The sequence below is a fragment of the Phacochoerus africanus genome, chromosome 1 (genome assembly GCF_016906955.1).
Source record: "Phacochoerus africanus isolate WHEZ1 chromosome 1, ROS_Pafr_v1, whole genome shotgun sequence".
Taxonomy (NCBI): domain Eukaryota; kingdom Metazoa; phylum Chordata; class Mammalia; order Artiodactyla; family Suidae; genus Phacochoerus; species Phacochoerus africanus.
In genome coordinates, this window is record NC_062544.1 from 155,209,632 (window position 1) to 155,224,731 (window position 15,100).

The 15,100-nt window shown below is 46.7% G+C and overlaps 1 protein-coding gene across 1 annotated transcript in view; it reads left to right on the top strand.

The window, feature by feature from the left end:
- Window positions 1-15,100, top strand: part of LOC125128592 (serotransferrin-like) — a 79,153-nt gene that overhangs the window by 10,430 nt on the left and 53,623 nt on the right. The window contains 9 exon segments of the mRNA XM_047782838.1: window positions 651-827; window positions 1,590-1,737; window positions 2,672-2,727; window positions 3,267-3,445; window positions 4,323-4,500; window positions 7,052-7,206; window positions 8,890-8,980; window positions 9,909-9,947; window positions 11,992-12,150. Of these exon segments, the coding sequence (XP_047638794.1) occupies window positions 651-827; window positions 1,590-1,737; window positions 2,672-2,727; window positions 3,267-3,445; window positions 4,323-4,500; window positions 7,052-7,206; window positions 8,890-8,980; window positions 9,909-9,947; window positions 11,992-12,150 (1,182 nt within the window).

The following is a 15,100-nucleotide window of genomic DNA, read 5'->3' on the forward strand; positions in this document are numbered from 1 at the left end:
CATGAGGTACAGACATCCCCATGAAGGGTTTTAGTGTTTTTCTAGATACAAGGAGATGCAAGAAGTGGGCTCACAAAATCTTCTCCTAAAAACATCTAACTCTCTGAAGACCTGTTCTTTCAGTTTTCCCTGCTCAGGGATGCTGCAGGTCAAGAGCTGCAGTGGCTCATGATTTAATCCATGTAGAGGCAGATGGCAAGGGCCAATGTCTCTACTGTGGTCCTTTCCTTTTTTTTTTTTTTTGTCTTTTTGCCATTTCTTGGGCTGCTCCCACCGCATATGGAGGTTCCCAGGCTAGGAGTCTAATAGGAGCTGTAGCCACCAGCCTATGCCAGAGCCTCAGCAACGCGAGGTCTGAGCCACATTTGTGAACTACACCACAGCTCACGGCAACGCCAGATCCTTAACCCACCAAGCAAGGCCAGGGATTGAACCCGCAACCTCATGGTTCCTAGTCAGATTCGTTAACTGTGGTCCTTTCTTTCCCCTGTAAGCCTAGGGAGGTTTTTCAGAACTTTCCTTTTTTACAACCCAACTCAGCATAAATGTTTCCTCCAAGTTCCCCTTTCCTCCCCAGGTGCCCGTAGTGATGACCAAGGCTACCCTGAGGCCCAGTTTGAGAGTCTTTCATTCACGCTGTCCCTTTGCAGATCCACAAACCCATTATTACGCGGTGGCCTTGGTGAAGAAGGGCAGCAACTTCCAGTTCAACCAGCTCCAAGGCAAGAGGTCCTGCCACACAGGCCTCGGCCGTTCTGCTGGATGGATCATCCCCATGGGATTACTTTACGATCAGCTGCCTGAGCCACGGAAACCTATTGAGAAAGGTAAATGGTCAGGAGGGTGAGTAAGCTTGACAGGTGTCTCTTCTTCAGATGACCACATGGGCCACGCCAAGGTCACTCAGACACAATCAGGTGGTCATGAGTATGATGACTCCGGGAGTGGAGGTGGGAGGTTAACCAGCCATAATCTGGCAGGTCTGCTGTACCAGCAGCTGTTAGGGGATATTACATGCATCCCCTTTTCGTGGAACTCCTGACACCCCACCAGAGGCTTTTGGGGGAAGAGCATCCAGCCTGACAGAGGGCTTCGGTTGAGGCCAAGGTTGTCGACCTCATTGTCCACTTCCCTGGGGTGCTTTCCTGTCTGTGGCTGATGCATTTCCCATTCTGCTGGAGCTCTTGCTGGAGGCCATCTTCTGGCCATGAACTTGGCCTGCACCTTTCCAGGCAGGTCTCCCATCTCTCAGGCAGGCCTCCCAGAGGAGACCTCTCTCTGAACTGTTCAAGTCAGACAAGGCAGTTGGGGGTGGGGGTGGTGGCTGATGGTGACCTGAGACAGGTCTTGGTTGGTGAAAGGCACAAGCATAGTTCTTGAGGAGGGAAGTGGGGAGAGGAGGTTAACTCATCCCTTTTTGGAAATCTTTGACCTTGAAAAGTAAACACTCATAAGGGCATACTGGGCCTGGAGGGTGTTGGTTTTGTCTGGGTCTCTCTCTGTTCCTTTGGGAGGCTGGGCTGGGAGCTGTAATTGCCTCTGGCCAGGCTGGCTCATGCCCTGTGCTTCCGTGTCTCTGTGTTGAGCAGCAGTGGCCAGTTTCTTCTCCAGCAGCTGCGTCCCCTGTGCGGATCCAGCGAACTTCCCCAAACTGTGCCAACTGTGTGCTGGGAAAGGGGCAGAAAAGTGCGCCTGCTCCAACCATGAACCGTACTTCGGCTACTCCGGTGCCTTCAAGTGAGTGAGAACAGCTGCTGCTCTATCCAGGCTCCTAAGTTCCCAACAGCCTCAGGCGGGAGACCCTCCCTGGCCCACAGCAGAGCCCAGCCTGCAAAGGGGCTTCCGGGGGCCTAATTCCCTTACAGAGAGTCAGGGAAGCAGCTGGGACGCCCTAGGCCAGGCCAGCGCATACTCGCTTCATGGGATGTTGACAAGGAAGCCACCTCTCCTGGGACCCTTTCTGTCTCCCCAGAGTTCTCTCACTGGACCTGGCAGAGCCTGAAATGCTAGGCACGGCCCAAGTGTCCAGCCCGTTCTTTAGTGGCAGAACCTCTGCTTCCCATTGCAGTAGCATCACTGCTCAATGAGCTGGCCTCTCTCCTGCCTCCCCTTGGTGCCCCTGTGCAGGCAGCCCATATGGCTCATTTCCTTCTCTCTCTCTTTTTCTTTTTCTTTTTTCTTTTTTGGCTGTGCCCCTGGCATGTGGAAGTTCCCAGGCAAGAGATTGAATCTGTGCGGCAGCAGTGACCTGAGCCCCATCAGTGACAACAGCAAGTCCTAACCACTAGCCCACTAGGGAACTCCTCGTGTGGCTCATTTCTTACTCCCTCTTTTCCCATGGTTATATCCTAAAATTTTAGAGCCAGACAAGGGCATCTCTCCTCCCTCAGTAGATACTTCGCCTTTATCCTCCACCAGAAGTTTCAAAACTTTTCTCTGCTGAAATATTTTCAGTGCTTTTTTTATGCTTTGGGGCACATGGTGAGGGCCCTCCAGCTCCTAGGAGCACAGGCCCTGATCCCCCATCTCAATGGCACCCTGGACATCAGTGCCTCGTGGTGCTTCCTCAGCTGTGGGTCTGTGCGCAGGCTCTGCCCTGTTCCAGGGCTAGACAGTGCCATCAGATCCTCCAGCCCTGCGGGAACCCCCCTCACATGTTTCTTCCCCACAGGTGCCTGAAGGAGGATGCTGGGGAAGTGGCCTTTGTCAAGCACTCAACAATATTGGGTAGGTGATCAGGGAACTTGTAGACCCTCTAAGCAGAAGGCCCGCCTTTGCTTCCTGCCTCCTTTACATGCTCAGTAGTCAGACATGAGCATAGTGTGGTCCTCTTTTCTCATGGCCAGGAGGGCTGTTTACCTGTGCAGAGAGGTGTGTGCCTGTGGGGCCTCCACCTGGTCTCCTGGGCCTCTTCCCATCATTCAACCTCCTAGACACAGAGACCGCCCCCCCCCCCCTGCCCACGGTTAGTGTTGCAATAACAGGAATTGGGGGTGGGTCTGGCCAATCCTGGCCTGTAGTAGGCCTGCTGAAATGAGACCCCTCGGAGGGTGTGGGCAGCCCCTCCTGCACTGGGCATCAAAAGCGTCTTTGCCTGTAATTGGCTGTGGGGTCTTGAGAAAGTCAGTCTCCTTCTGGCCCTCAATGTTCACTCTAGGCTTCTCAGCTCACACAGTTTAATGATTCAGTGAGGTTGCCAGGAAGAGGAGAGGCACTGCAGCTCATGCTCTGCCTGTGGTCCACTCACCTGGGCTTCCCTCCCCCAGAGAACCTGCCTGACAAGGCTGACAGGGACCAGTACGAGCTGCTCTGCAGGGACAACACCAGGAGGCCTGTGGATGAGTACGAGAACTGCTACCTGGCACAGGTCCCTTCCCACGCCGTCGTGGCCCGAAGCGTGGATGGCCAGGAGGACTCAATCTGGGAACTTCTCAACCAGGCCCAGGTATTGAATCCACTGGCCTCTTCCCTGCTTAGCAGTCCCTGTTTGGATCTGAGACATTTTTCTTCATTCTCTTCTTGCCACTGTAGAAGTCTGTCTGTGTTCCGGACATAGCAGGGACCACGCCACACACCATCCGCTTGTATGAAAACCCCCAGCCTTCTCAGAGTTGCACAGAGCCTAGTCCTGCATTATCATCTGCCAGACACTTTCATTCTGGTCCAGTGACATGAAAATGCTCCTAATTGCTCTATTCCATTTCTCTCCCATTGGAAAGGAAATGATCCCTCTTCTGAGGTTCCCTCAGCCTGATTGCAGGGGAGCTGCACACACAGCCAGTTTTCCTTCCCTAGAGCAGCAAAATGCCAGAACTGAGCCAATCTTCTCTTGTCCAGACTTCCCATCTGTCCATCAATAAGAGTTTAAGTGGCGGGACTCCCTGGGGCCTCAGCAGGTTAAGGATCTAGCACTGTCACTGCTGTGGCTTGGGTTCAGTCCCTGGCCTGGGAACTTCCGCATGCCGCAGGTGTGGCCAAAAAGGAAAAAAAAAAAGAGTTTAAAAGAGGCTTCATGCTGTCAGCCTCTGAAAGGGATGTGTTTCTTGTCCTCAATGTCATCCAGCCAGGGAGACAGGCACAGAAACACATTGAGGGAAATCAGGGACCTCAGGTGTTGCATGGCCTGATAAGAGGGCCTTGAATGGGGAAGGTGCTGGGTGGGGGCGGGGGCAGGGGAGAGCAGGTCCCACTGCTCTCTCTCCCAGCATCTTCAGAATTCCACAGTTTTCATTTAGTTTCCTGAGTTTTAAATTTTCTTCAGCCCCATTTTGCAGCATCCTTTGTGGCTGTAGCTACTTTGTTCTGTGTTTTACTCCAAACAGGAGCATTTTGGCAGAGATAAATCTCCAGACTTCCAGCTTTTCAGCTCCTCTCATGGGAAGGACCTGCTGTTTAAGGATTCTGCCAATGGGTTCTTAAAGATTCCCTCTAAGATGGACTCCTCGCTGTACCTGGGGTATCAGTATGTCACTGCTCTTCGGAATCTAAGAGAAGAAATAAGTAAGTCCTGGGGAAGGATTGTGTGATCCCAGGAGCTTGGAAACCTGGTGGGGTGAGGAACAGAGATAGTCTTTCCAGATGCTGAACACCTGTCCTAATGACACTTTTTATCTGTCCTGCTTGGCAACACAGTGATTGATGGATGCTAAATGGCATCAGTCATGAGATGGGCCTGGACATCACCAAAGAGCATTAAAGGAAATTCATGCTTAAACTGACTTGTATTAATGCCAGCGCTATTTCTCCTGTATAAATCAGGGCCACCCTACCCACTTTGTGAAGCCAATTAACCTGGCACAAAGTAAGTCAGATGGAATAAAATTGCTACAAACTTGCACTCTGAAGTCAGTGCTATGGTCAGCATGTGCCACAGAGAAACTGGGGCTTCAGACAGGTTGGTCTTACTCCTGAATTTCCCTGGGACATTGGGGATGTGTCTGAACATTAATTTGATCTCGGAGAGACAGGAGTGAGTTACAGCTCGAAGAGAGATCTTAATTCTCTGCTCAGGAATTGAACTTGGGCAGCCTGGGTGAAAACTAGGAATCCCAGCCACTAGACCAGCTAGAAGCTAAAAGTAGAATTTCCCTGATTCTTGCCCCCGTTGAAAGCAAAAATGTTTCAAGGAGGCAAAGACTGTGAAACAGGTACATGGTTTATTATTGGAGTTCCCATCATGGCTCGGCGGAAACAAATCTGATCAGTATCCACGAGGATGCAGGTTCAATCTCTGGCCTTGCTCAGTGGGTTAAGGATCCAGCATTGCTATGAACTGTGGTGTAGGTCACAGACTCAGCTTGGATCTGGTGTTGCTGTGGCTGTGGCTGTGGTTGTGTCCAGCGGCTACAGCTGATTTGACCCCTAGACTGCAAACTTCCATATGCCATGGCTGTGGCCCTAAAAAAAAAAAAAACCCAAAACAGAGACACAGTATAACATGTGGAAGAGCAAACAGAAAAGCAGTTTATTTAAAACAAGAGGAAGAGAGAAAGACACACCCAAAAGAGTGCAGGTGCAGGTGTCCTCTTGAATGAGGAGTGTGTCAGAGAGGTGATTTATTTTATTTATTTATTCATTTATTTTTGCTTTTTTTTTTAGGGCCACACCCACAGCATATGATGGTTCCCAAGCTAGGGGTCCTATCAGAGCTACAGCTACTGGCCTATGGCACAGCCACAGCAACACCAGATCTGAGCCTCGTCTGCAACCTACACCACAGCTCATGACAACGCCGGAAACTTAACCCACTGAGCAAGGCCAGGGATCAAACCCACAACCTCATTGTTCCTAGTCGGATTCATTTCTGCTGAGCCACAATGGAAACTCCCAGAGAGGTGATTTAAATGACTAATATAGGACACTTCTTCCAGGTCTTTGCTTTCCTTTGGCCATTTATCTTGTTCTATTTCTCATACCTGACTGGACCCAGGTTGCCCTCCCTGATATGTGTGTGTATCTTTTGGCCAAGATGGATTCCAGAGAAAGGGCTTATGGGAAGGTTACCTGGACTTGTAACGGCCTGGTGCTCCCTCCCATTTTTGACCCTTAGGAGTCTTTCTGCACATGTCTAGTTGGGGAGGTCCCTTTGACCCCAGGAGTGCTCGATGTGGTTATACTTTTACTCCAGCAGAGCTCAGTTCCTGCCATTAACTTTCTCCTTGACGTGTCCAAGAGAAGCAAGGCCCAATGTACTCAGCCTAACATGATGCAGCTGTTCTCAGCCCAGGAGCCCATCTACCTCCTACCTCACATTCATTCAATAGACAGATATTGACCATCTAGCATAAACTGTGTTATATACAGGGCATACAATGGTGAGATGAAGATATATTTGATTCTGCTGTCATGGAACTTTCAGACCAGTGGGGAAGGCAAATGTTCAAGGAATAATCATTGTATTGAATGATCATTAAAATGAGAGATTTCCTTAGCAGAGAGAAAAAAACAAAAAACAAAACAAACAAACAAACAAAAACCCAGAACAAAATATCATGGCTCTATGAGAGTGCAAAAGAAAGAAAGACAGGTCCTAGAATGGAAATAAGGCATCCCCGAGGAAGTGAGCTGCGTCTGCCAGTTGAGCAGGTGTCCATTTATTCAGCAGACATTTATTGGGTTGACCATAAGCCAGGAACTATCCCAAAGACGAAGGGTACCATGGAACATAGGGAGACATGGCCCTTGGCTTGGCCAAGCTTATGTTCTCCTGCATTGGACAGGTGAATAAGTGAATAACAACAGCTCAATTGGTGAAATAACATTTCTAAATGAAGAGGAAAAAAACCCTGTAGCCTGAAGTGATAGAGTGCCTTGGGGCTGGGAGGAGAGTTGGCTTCTCAAAAGAAAGAATTTTAAGCTAAATCTAAATGGTAAGAAACCAACCAAGAGACTGCGACTGCATTTGATTTCTAAGTGATTAATTCCATGAATGGGATTTGTTGGTTTATTACTGAAAAATCCTGGCATTTTCATGAAGACAGTAGTAGCTTCATGACCAGCAGGTAACATCTTCGGCCTCTTCTTATCTCTGGTTCTCATTCTTATGCCTTAGGCCCTGATAGCTCAAAGAATGAATGCAAGAAGGTGAGGTGGTGTGCCATAGGCCACGAGGAGAGGCAAAAATGCGATGAGTGGAGCATAAACAGTGGTGGGAAAATAGAGTGTGAAACCGCAGAAAACACCGAAGACTGTATCGCCAAGATCATGGTACGTCCCTCCTGTCTCCGTAAGGCAGCATCCCTGCCATTGCTGCTTGCCTGTCCCCAGGGCTGAGTAAGTGTTCCTGGGAATGATATGAAAACGAAGGTTCCCAGGAGCCTTGCTCTCACTGTGGGAGCCCAACCCCATAGGAGCCTCAGGATCTCTGAGCTTGTGAATGTGAAGGGCTCCCCAGGGCTTGTCTCCTCTCCGTATTAGCAGCTGGTGGAGGGCAATCTGAGTCTCGGTCTGCTTAGGAAGCCTGCACCTCCGTGTAGGTGTGCCTGAGACCCACTATGTGCCCTGGCAGGTGTGACAGGGTCATGTTAGTGTGCAAACAGGTAGAAGTTTAGCTTTGTTGATTACAAGAGCATTCCACATTTGCTTTCCGAGAATATTGAAAAGCTGAAGGCGAAAAAGAGAAAAATACATTGAAACTAATTGTAACCTTGTAATTCAGAGAAAATCCTGTTAACTGGGCTCATACCATATAGAAGATTTACTACTCTTTTCTCACCTAATGTTGTCTGGAGTGCTTTTCTCTTGTTACAAATCATTCTTTGAAAACACTTTTTTTTTTTCCTTTTTGGCCCACATTCCTCCTGGGCCAGGAATTGAATCCAAGCTATGGCAACACTGGATCCTTAACCTGCTGCTCCAGTGCCATTACAGAGACAACCCAGATCATTAACCCATTTTGCCACCAGAGGGAACTCTGAAAACTTGATGTTTTAATGTTGATCTCTATTCCGAAGTGTGGATGTGTGATAGTTTGTTGGGTCATTTCCTTCATGTTGAGCACATACTTACATGTTTTTGCCCACTTACACATTTTGCCCAGATAGTTTCCCACATATCTGATTATTTTTTAGGGTATATTCATCAAAAGTATATTTCCAGGCCCAATGGGAGGCTTGGCAACCCTGTTGAATTTAAGGATATCTGAAATTTGGAGCTTATTAAGATCTAATAGGTCATTTGAATTTATCTGACTCATTCGTCAAAGCTCTTGTAGGAGTTCCTGTCATAGCTCAGCAGAAATGAATCTGACTAGCATCTATGAGGATGCCAGTTTGATTCCTGGCCTCACTCAGTGGGTTAAAGATCCAGAGCTGCTGTGAGCTGTGGTGTAGGTCGCAGACGCAGCTCGGATCTGGCTTGGCTGTGGCTGTGGCGTAGGCCGGTGGCTACAGCTCTGATTGGACCCCTAGCCTGAGAACCTCCATATGCTGCAAGTGTGGCACTAAAAAAAAAAAAAAAAAAAAAAAAAGCTCTCGTATTGACCAAGCACTGAAATAACACCCAGCCAATATGGCTGAGACTTGGGGGCTGGAGCCCCTGTCAGGAGGTACTTTATGTCACAGACACAGTCCCAAGTCCCTGAATCCACTCTTCTGTCTTACAAATGAGAATTCTTGGTGTCAGAAAAGTATTTGAGAGTGTCTTTGGGACACCGTGTCCTTTGAGCGGGACTAAATGTGGGTGTTTGCTCCTGAAGAAACTAAGCAAAGCATCCAGAGGTAATCATCAGTTAATCACGGTTTGGGTGAAAATGAGAAACATTTTATTTTCCATGGGGGGCGTGCCTGACCACTCCCTGGGTGGTCCAGCACCAGCATCTTCTGTCTCCCAGGCCCTTCAAAACTGGTGATGGTCTCTTTTCACCTGTTGCAATGTGCTCTGTCTTTGCAGAAAGGAGAGGCTGATGCCATGAGCTTAGATGGAGGCTACATCTACATTGCGGGCAAGTGTGGTCTGGTGCCTGTCCTGGCAGAGAACTACAGTAAGTGGCAGGGATGCCTCTCAATAGTTCATTTCCTCTGGGCCATGGAGAGAGGAGATGGGAAGTCACAGCCTGACTCAACCCATTGTCCACAAAGCTCCTGCCTACTGAGTACCTCCTACTTCCTAGCTCTGGGTGCCCTTGTCTCTAGTCCCTGTAGTTGTCTTGAAGGATGGCATCTTCTACCATACCTTCCACATGGGAGTTGGAAGCTTTGCGTGGGGAAGTTATAGCTAAAAGTGACCCCTCTGCAGAAGCCGGCTGGATTTTCAGCTGGAATTTCTGGCAGGTCTTCTTGCTTCCCAAATTCACACTTTTCCTGTTCCCTTGGTGCAAGGATTTGAGAAGAGTTGGCAGAGGCCACAGGACAGATAGAGTGAGCGGGAAGCTGGAAATTACAATTTTGGGCTAAATTCCAGAGACCAGTGAGCTAAAGTGAACTTGCCTAATTCAAACAGCCTGGACCTTTTGGAAAGTGGTGATATGTAGATAGTTTCCCTGGTTCGTTCGTTCGTTCTTTCTTTCTTTCTTCTTTCTTTCTTCTTTCTTTCTTTCTTTCTTTCTTTCTTTCTTTCTTTCTTTCTTTTGTCTTTTTGTCTTTTTTAGGGCTGCACCCTCAGCACATGGAAGTTCCCAGGCTAGAGGTTGAATCAGAGCTGTAGCTGCCAGCCTACACCAAAGCGACAGCAACACGGGATCCCAGCCATGTCTGTGACCTACGCCACAGCTCATGGCAACATCAGATCCTTAATCTGCTGAGTGAGGCCAGGTATCGAACCCAAAACCTCTTGGTTCCTAGTCGGATTCGCTTCTGCTGCACCATGACAGGAACTCTTCTCTGGCTCTTTTTATTCTGAGCTGCACACGGGAAAGACGATTTCCATCCATAAATGAGTGTTTAATGACTTCTTTGTTTTCTTCTCTCTAGAAACTGAGGGTGAAAACTGTGAAAACACACCAGAGAAAGGTGAGTTGGGACTGGTCACCTCTTGAGTTTAAGATAAATTCCCATTGCTTTTAGGAAAAGGTAAGGTAAATTTTGTGGGTTTTTTTTGTTTTTTTTTTTTGTTTTCCTCAATGAGTTTATTACATTTATAGTTGTACAATGATCATCACAATCCAATTTTATAGGATTTCCATCCCACAACCCCAGCGTATTCCCCCACCCGAGGTAAGTTTAAATTCAAAGCAGAAGTAGATAAGAGACCAGTTCTCATAATGTAAAAGAATAATGGTGGAGTTCCCGTCGTGGCGCAGTGGTTAACGAATCCGACTAGGAACCATGAGGTTGCGGGTTCGGTCCCTGCCCTTGCTCAGTGGGTTAACGATTCGGTGTTGCCGTGAGCTGTGGTGTAGGTTGCAGACGTGGTTCGGATCCCGCGTTGCTATGGCTCTGGCGTAGGCCAGTGGCTACAGCTCCGATTCGACCCCTAGCCTGGGAACCTCCATATGCCGCGGGAGCGGCCCAAGAAATGGCAAAAAGACAAAAAAATTAAAAAAAAAAAAAGAATAATGGAAGGAGAGTAATTGGCAGTGGTGATTACTCTTCTGCGCTTGTCATGACTTGCACAGAGGGTTTCTCATTTAATCCTACAAGGTATGTCTTATTGACCTTTAAGGATGCATACAAGGACCAACACTCGGAGAGATGAGAAGTTGCTTAGTTCTGACATCCGGCAAGTAAATCTGGGCCCTCCCTACCATTCCCTTCCACCTTGCACTGCAAGAGGCCTGCAAAGTTTTAGACGACAGCACCAGCCAAGGAGCCTTGCTTATATGTGCCTGGCAGCACTGAGGGGAGAGGCTCACACAGGCAGATGTCTAGGGGCATGAAATTGTCTGGCCTCCCAACCAAGGCTAGATAGACCCAGGAACCCAGGCCAAACTGGCTCTCACCCAAGGCTCTGGCTGGGAGTGGATCTGGAAGGATGTGCTGGGAACAAGATGGGAAATTTTATCAAGGTGGGCTCTGGGGTGCCTACAGGTCCCTTCCAGCCATTACTCTGTGACTCTGTCCTCATCACTTTTCCCAGTTACAACCTTGTAGCCTCTCCCCATCATACCAGGAACCAAGCTCTTCAGCCAAAAACAGAACCATTCTTATCCCATGAACAATAAGACATGTCGTCTCTGTTGGAAACAATTTTCTGAATTAATTCAATCGGAAAACTGAAATCATGAGTTGATATTCTTTCTGGTCCCAGTTTTTTTTTTTAATTAATTGATTTATTTACTTTTTTGTCTTTTCTAGGGCCACACCCGTGGCATATGGAGGTTCCCAGGCTAGGGGTCGAATTGAAGCTGTAGCCACCGGCCTACACCACAGCCACAGCAATGCGGGATCCGAGCTGTGTCTGCAACCTACACCACAGCTCACGGCAACGCCGGATCCTTAACCCACTGAGCAAGGGCAGGGACCGAACCCGCAACCTCATGGTTCCTAGTCAGATTCGTTAGCCACTGTGCCATGATGGGAACTCCTCCAGTCCCAGTTTTAAAGACCAGTGTGTTTTTGCTGCTCAAGATGGCAGCTATGTTGATTTTGACAGTTTCAATTTGCATATTCATTTTGATGCAAACCTATATTCTTATCGCAAAACATCGGGCTAGAATACTCCTGCGGTTTTTTGCTCACTTACTGTTCTTTCCTAATAATCATTAATGTATAGAATGTTGGAGTTCTATGTACTCTTCAGTATCCACTCCTCTGCAATTCCACAGTGGAGGGTGAGTTTATGTCAGTAGCTTCATGCTTTGAGGGAAGAGTTATACACTAGACATGGCTCTGATGGTAATGTATACTCACTATTTTGTTTTTTAAGTTCAGATTAACCTCCATCTCCTGGAATGACTTGCTTTTCCCTCAGTCATGAGTGGGAAGACCCTTTCAATAAGAAAAGGAATGATTTGGGATAATTTTATTCCATAAAGGGACAGCAGGCTTTGATGGCAGACGACATTCTGGGGGGCCCAGAGGTGTTAACGTTCCCTTTCTGGTGTCTTTCTTATAGGGTATTTTGCTGTGGCTGTGGTTAAGAAATCATCAGGTCCTGATCTCAACTGGAACAATCTAAAGGGCAAGAAGTCCTGCCACACTGCAGTAGATAGAACTGCCGGCTGGAACATCCCCATGGGTCTGCTCTACAACAAGATTAACAGTTGTAAATTTGGTGAGTGGACACTCCGGGAGCCAGGTGGAAAAAGGTGTGCTGGAAAGAGTGTGGTATAAAATGCTGTGGCCCTCATTCTATGGTAATGCAATTTGATTTTGTGAATGTCAAGGAAATATCCTTGAAGGAATGGTAGGGCTGGGAGCTGGATCAGAATGGCTCTTTTCAGTTGCACCTAACAGCTTAAGTGAATGAATGTTTACTTTTCTGTCTCATGAAAAAGACCAGAGACAGCAGTCCATGGTACTGTCACTGGGAACCCAGGCTCCTCTCTCTCCCTGCTGCATCATTCTGAGCCTGAGGTCCCCATCTTCAAGGTTACCCATGGTTGCCATTACATCCATGAAACAGGCAACCTCAAGGAACAAGGAACAAGGGCTTTTGAAGTACAGGGCACCTTATTAAAGGAACCATTTAGGAGTTCCCGTCATGGCTCAGTGGTTATCGAATCTGACTAGGAACTATGCATGAGGTTGTGGGTTCAATCCCTAACCTTGCTCAGTGGGTTAAGGATCCGGCATTGCCATGAGCTATGGTGTAGGTCGCAGACACAGCTCGGATCCTGCGTTGCTGTGGCTCTGGCGTAGGTCAGCAGCTACAGCTCTGGTTCGACCCCTAGCCTGAGAACCTCCATATGTGGCACGGGTGCGGCCCTAGAAAAGACAAATAAATAAATAAACAAATAAAATAAAGAACCATTCAGGAATTCTAACCTAATTACTTTAGCTAAATTTTCATTCCCTGGAACTTAGGTACATAGTCACATTTAGCTGTAAAAGAGGTTGGGAAATGTCATCTTTTATTTGAGTGTGTTTCTTCCCTAAATGAAACTAGATTTTTGTTCAAAAAATTAAAAATAGAATTACCATACAATCCAATAATTTCACTTCTGGGTATTTACTGGAAGAAAACAAAAATATTAGGTGGAAAAGATATATGCATCCACGTATTCAGTGCAGTATTATTTACAATAGCCATGATACAGAAAGAACCTAAGTAGCCATCATGGATGAATGGATAAAGAAATTGTGGTGTATGTATGCACACACACACACATACATATACAGTAAATATTATTCAGTCATTAAACAGAAAGAAATCTTGCCACTTGCAATAACATGGATGGACCTTGAAGACACTATGCTAAGTGAAGTAAGTCAGGCTGTGAAAGACAAATACCATATATTCTCATTTATATGTGGACCCCAAGAAAAATAAGACAAAACAAACTGAGCTCATAGACACAGAGAGCAGATTGGTGGTTGCTGGAGGCAGGGAGTAGGGTAAGCAAAATGGGTGAAGGTAGTCAAAAGGTACAAACTTTGGTTATAAAATAAATGTCATGGGGATGTAGTGTACAGCCTGGTGATTATAGTCAATAATGCTGTATTTGCATCGCATATTTGAAAGTTGCTAAGAGAAGAGATCGTAAAAGTTCTCAAAATGAACAGCTTGTGGTTGCCAAGGGGTGGGGAGGGAGAGGGATGGACTGGGAGTTAGGGTTTGCAAATGCAAACTATGACATTTAGAAGGGATAAACAACACGGTCCTACTGTAGAGCACAGGGAACTATATCCAATCTCCTGGGATAGACCATGATGGAAAAGAATATTTTATTTTTTTCTTTGTTTCTTTGTTTCTTTGTTTGTTTCTATCTTTCGTTCTGTCTTTCTCTATCTATTTTTGCTTTTTAGGGCCACACCCGCAGCATATGGAGGTTCCCAGGCTAGGGGTAAAATTGGAGCTACAGCTGCAGGCCTATGCCACAGCCACAGCAACTCAGGATCCGAGCCTCATCTGAGAAAAGACTATTTTGAAAAGAATGTATATATATATGGGGAGTTCCCATCATGGTGCAGTGGAAACAAATCCAACTAGGAACGATGAGGTTGCGGGTTCGATCCCTGGCCTCGCTCAGTGAGTTAAGGATCCATCGTTGCTGTGAGCTGTGGTGTAGGTCGCAGACACAGCTTGGATCTGGCATTGCTGTGGCTGTCGTGTAGGCCAGCGGCTACAGCTTTGATTAGACCCCTAGCCTGGGAACCTCCATGTGCCACAGGTGTGGCCCTAAAAAAAGACAAAAAAAAAAGGGAACGTATATATGTGTCTGAGTCACTTTGCTGCATAGTGGAAATTAGCGCATTGTAAATCCACTATAATTTTTAAAAAGTTTTCATCACAAGAAAAAAATTTTAATGTGATACACCACATTAACAAACTGAAGACTAAAAATCCTGTGATCATCTCAATAGGTACAGTAAAAGCTTTTGATAAAATTTGATATCCATTTATGATACAAATTCTCCAAAAGTGGGCATAGAGGCAATATATCTCATCATAATAAAGGCCATATATGACAAACCCACAGCTAACATCATTCTCAACAGCGAAAAGCTGAAAGATTTCCCTCTACATAGGATCAGGAACAAGACAAAAGATGCCACTGTCACTGCTTTCATTCACCATAGTTTTTGAAATCCTAGCCAAAAGAAAAAAAATGTTTAATCCTGTATAATGACGGCTGGAAACAGACCTATTGTTGATCATTTCACAGTATAGTCACAATAGCAAATCATATGATACATCTGAAACTAATATCATGTTATATGTCAATTATATCTCAATAAAAATTAATACAAGAAAAAAGCAATTTGATCCTTGTTAGGAATAAACAAGGGGAAATGGCCACTGGCTGGACAGTCAGGCATAAGCAAACCACAGGGCTTTCTTAGCAATGTGGTAGAGGGACCCTCAGGGCTATTTAAGATCTTGGCAGTTTCACCGAGTGACTGTTCCCCGGCCCCTTTGAAGGGGTGGAAATCAGTTTGTTCTCTGTGTCCTTTGAATATTTTCAGGTATAAGCTTAGCTCTGTCCCCTAAAACCTGCACATAACTTCACCATGGACCTGTTTTCTCATGGTTCTTTCTTACTTTAGCTTTCTGAGTACTT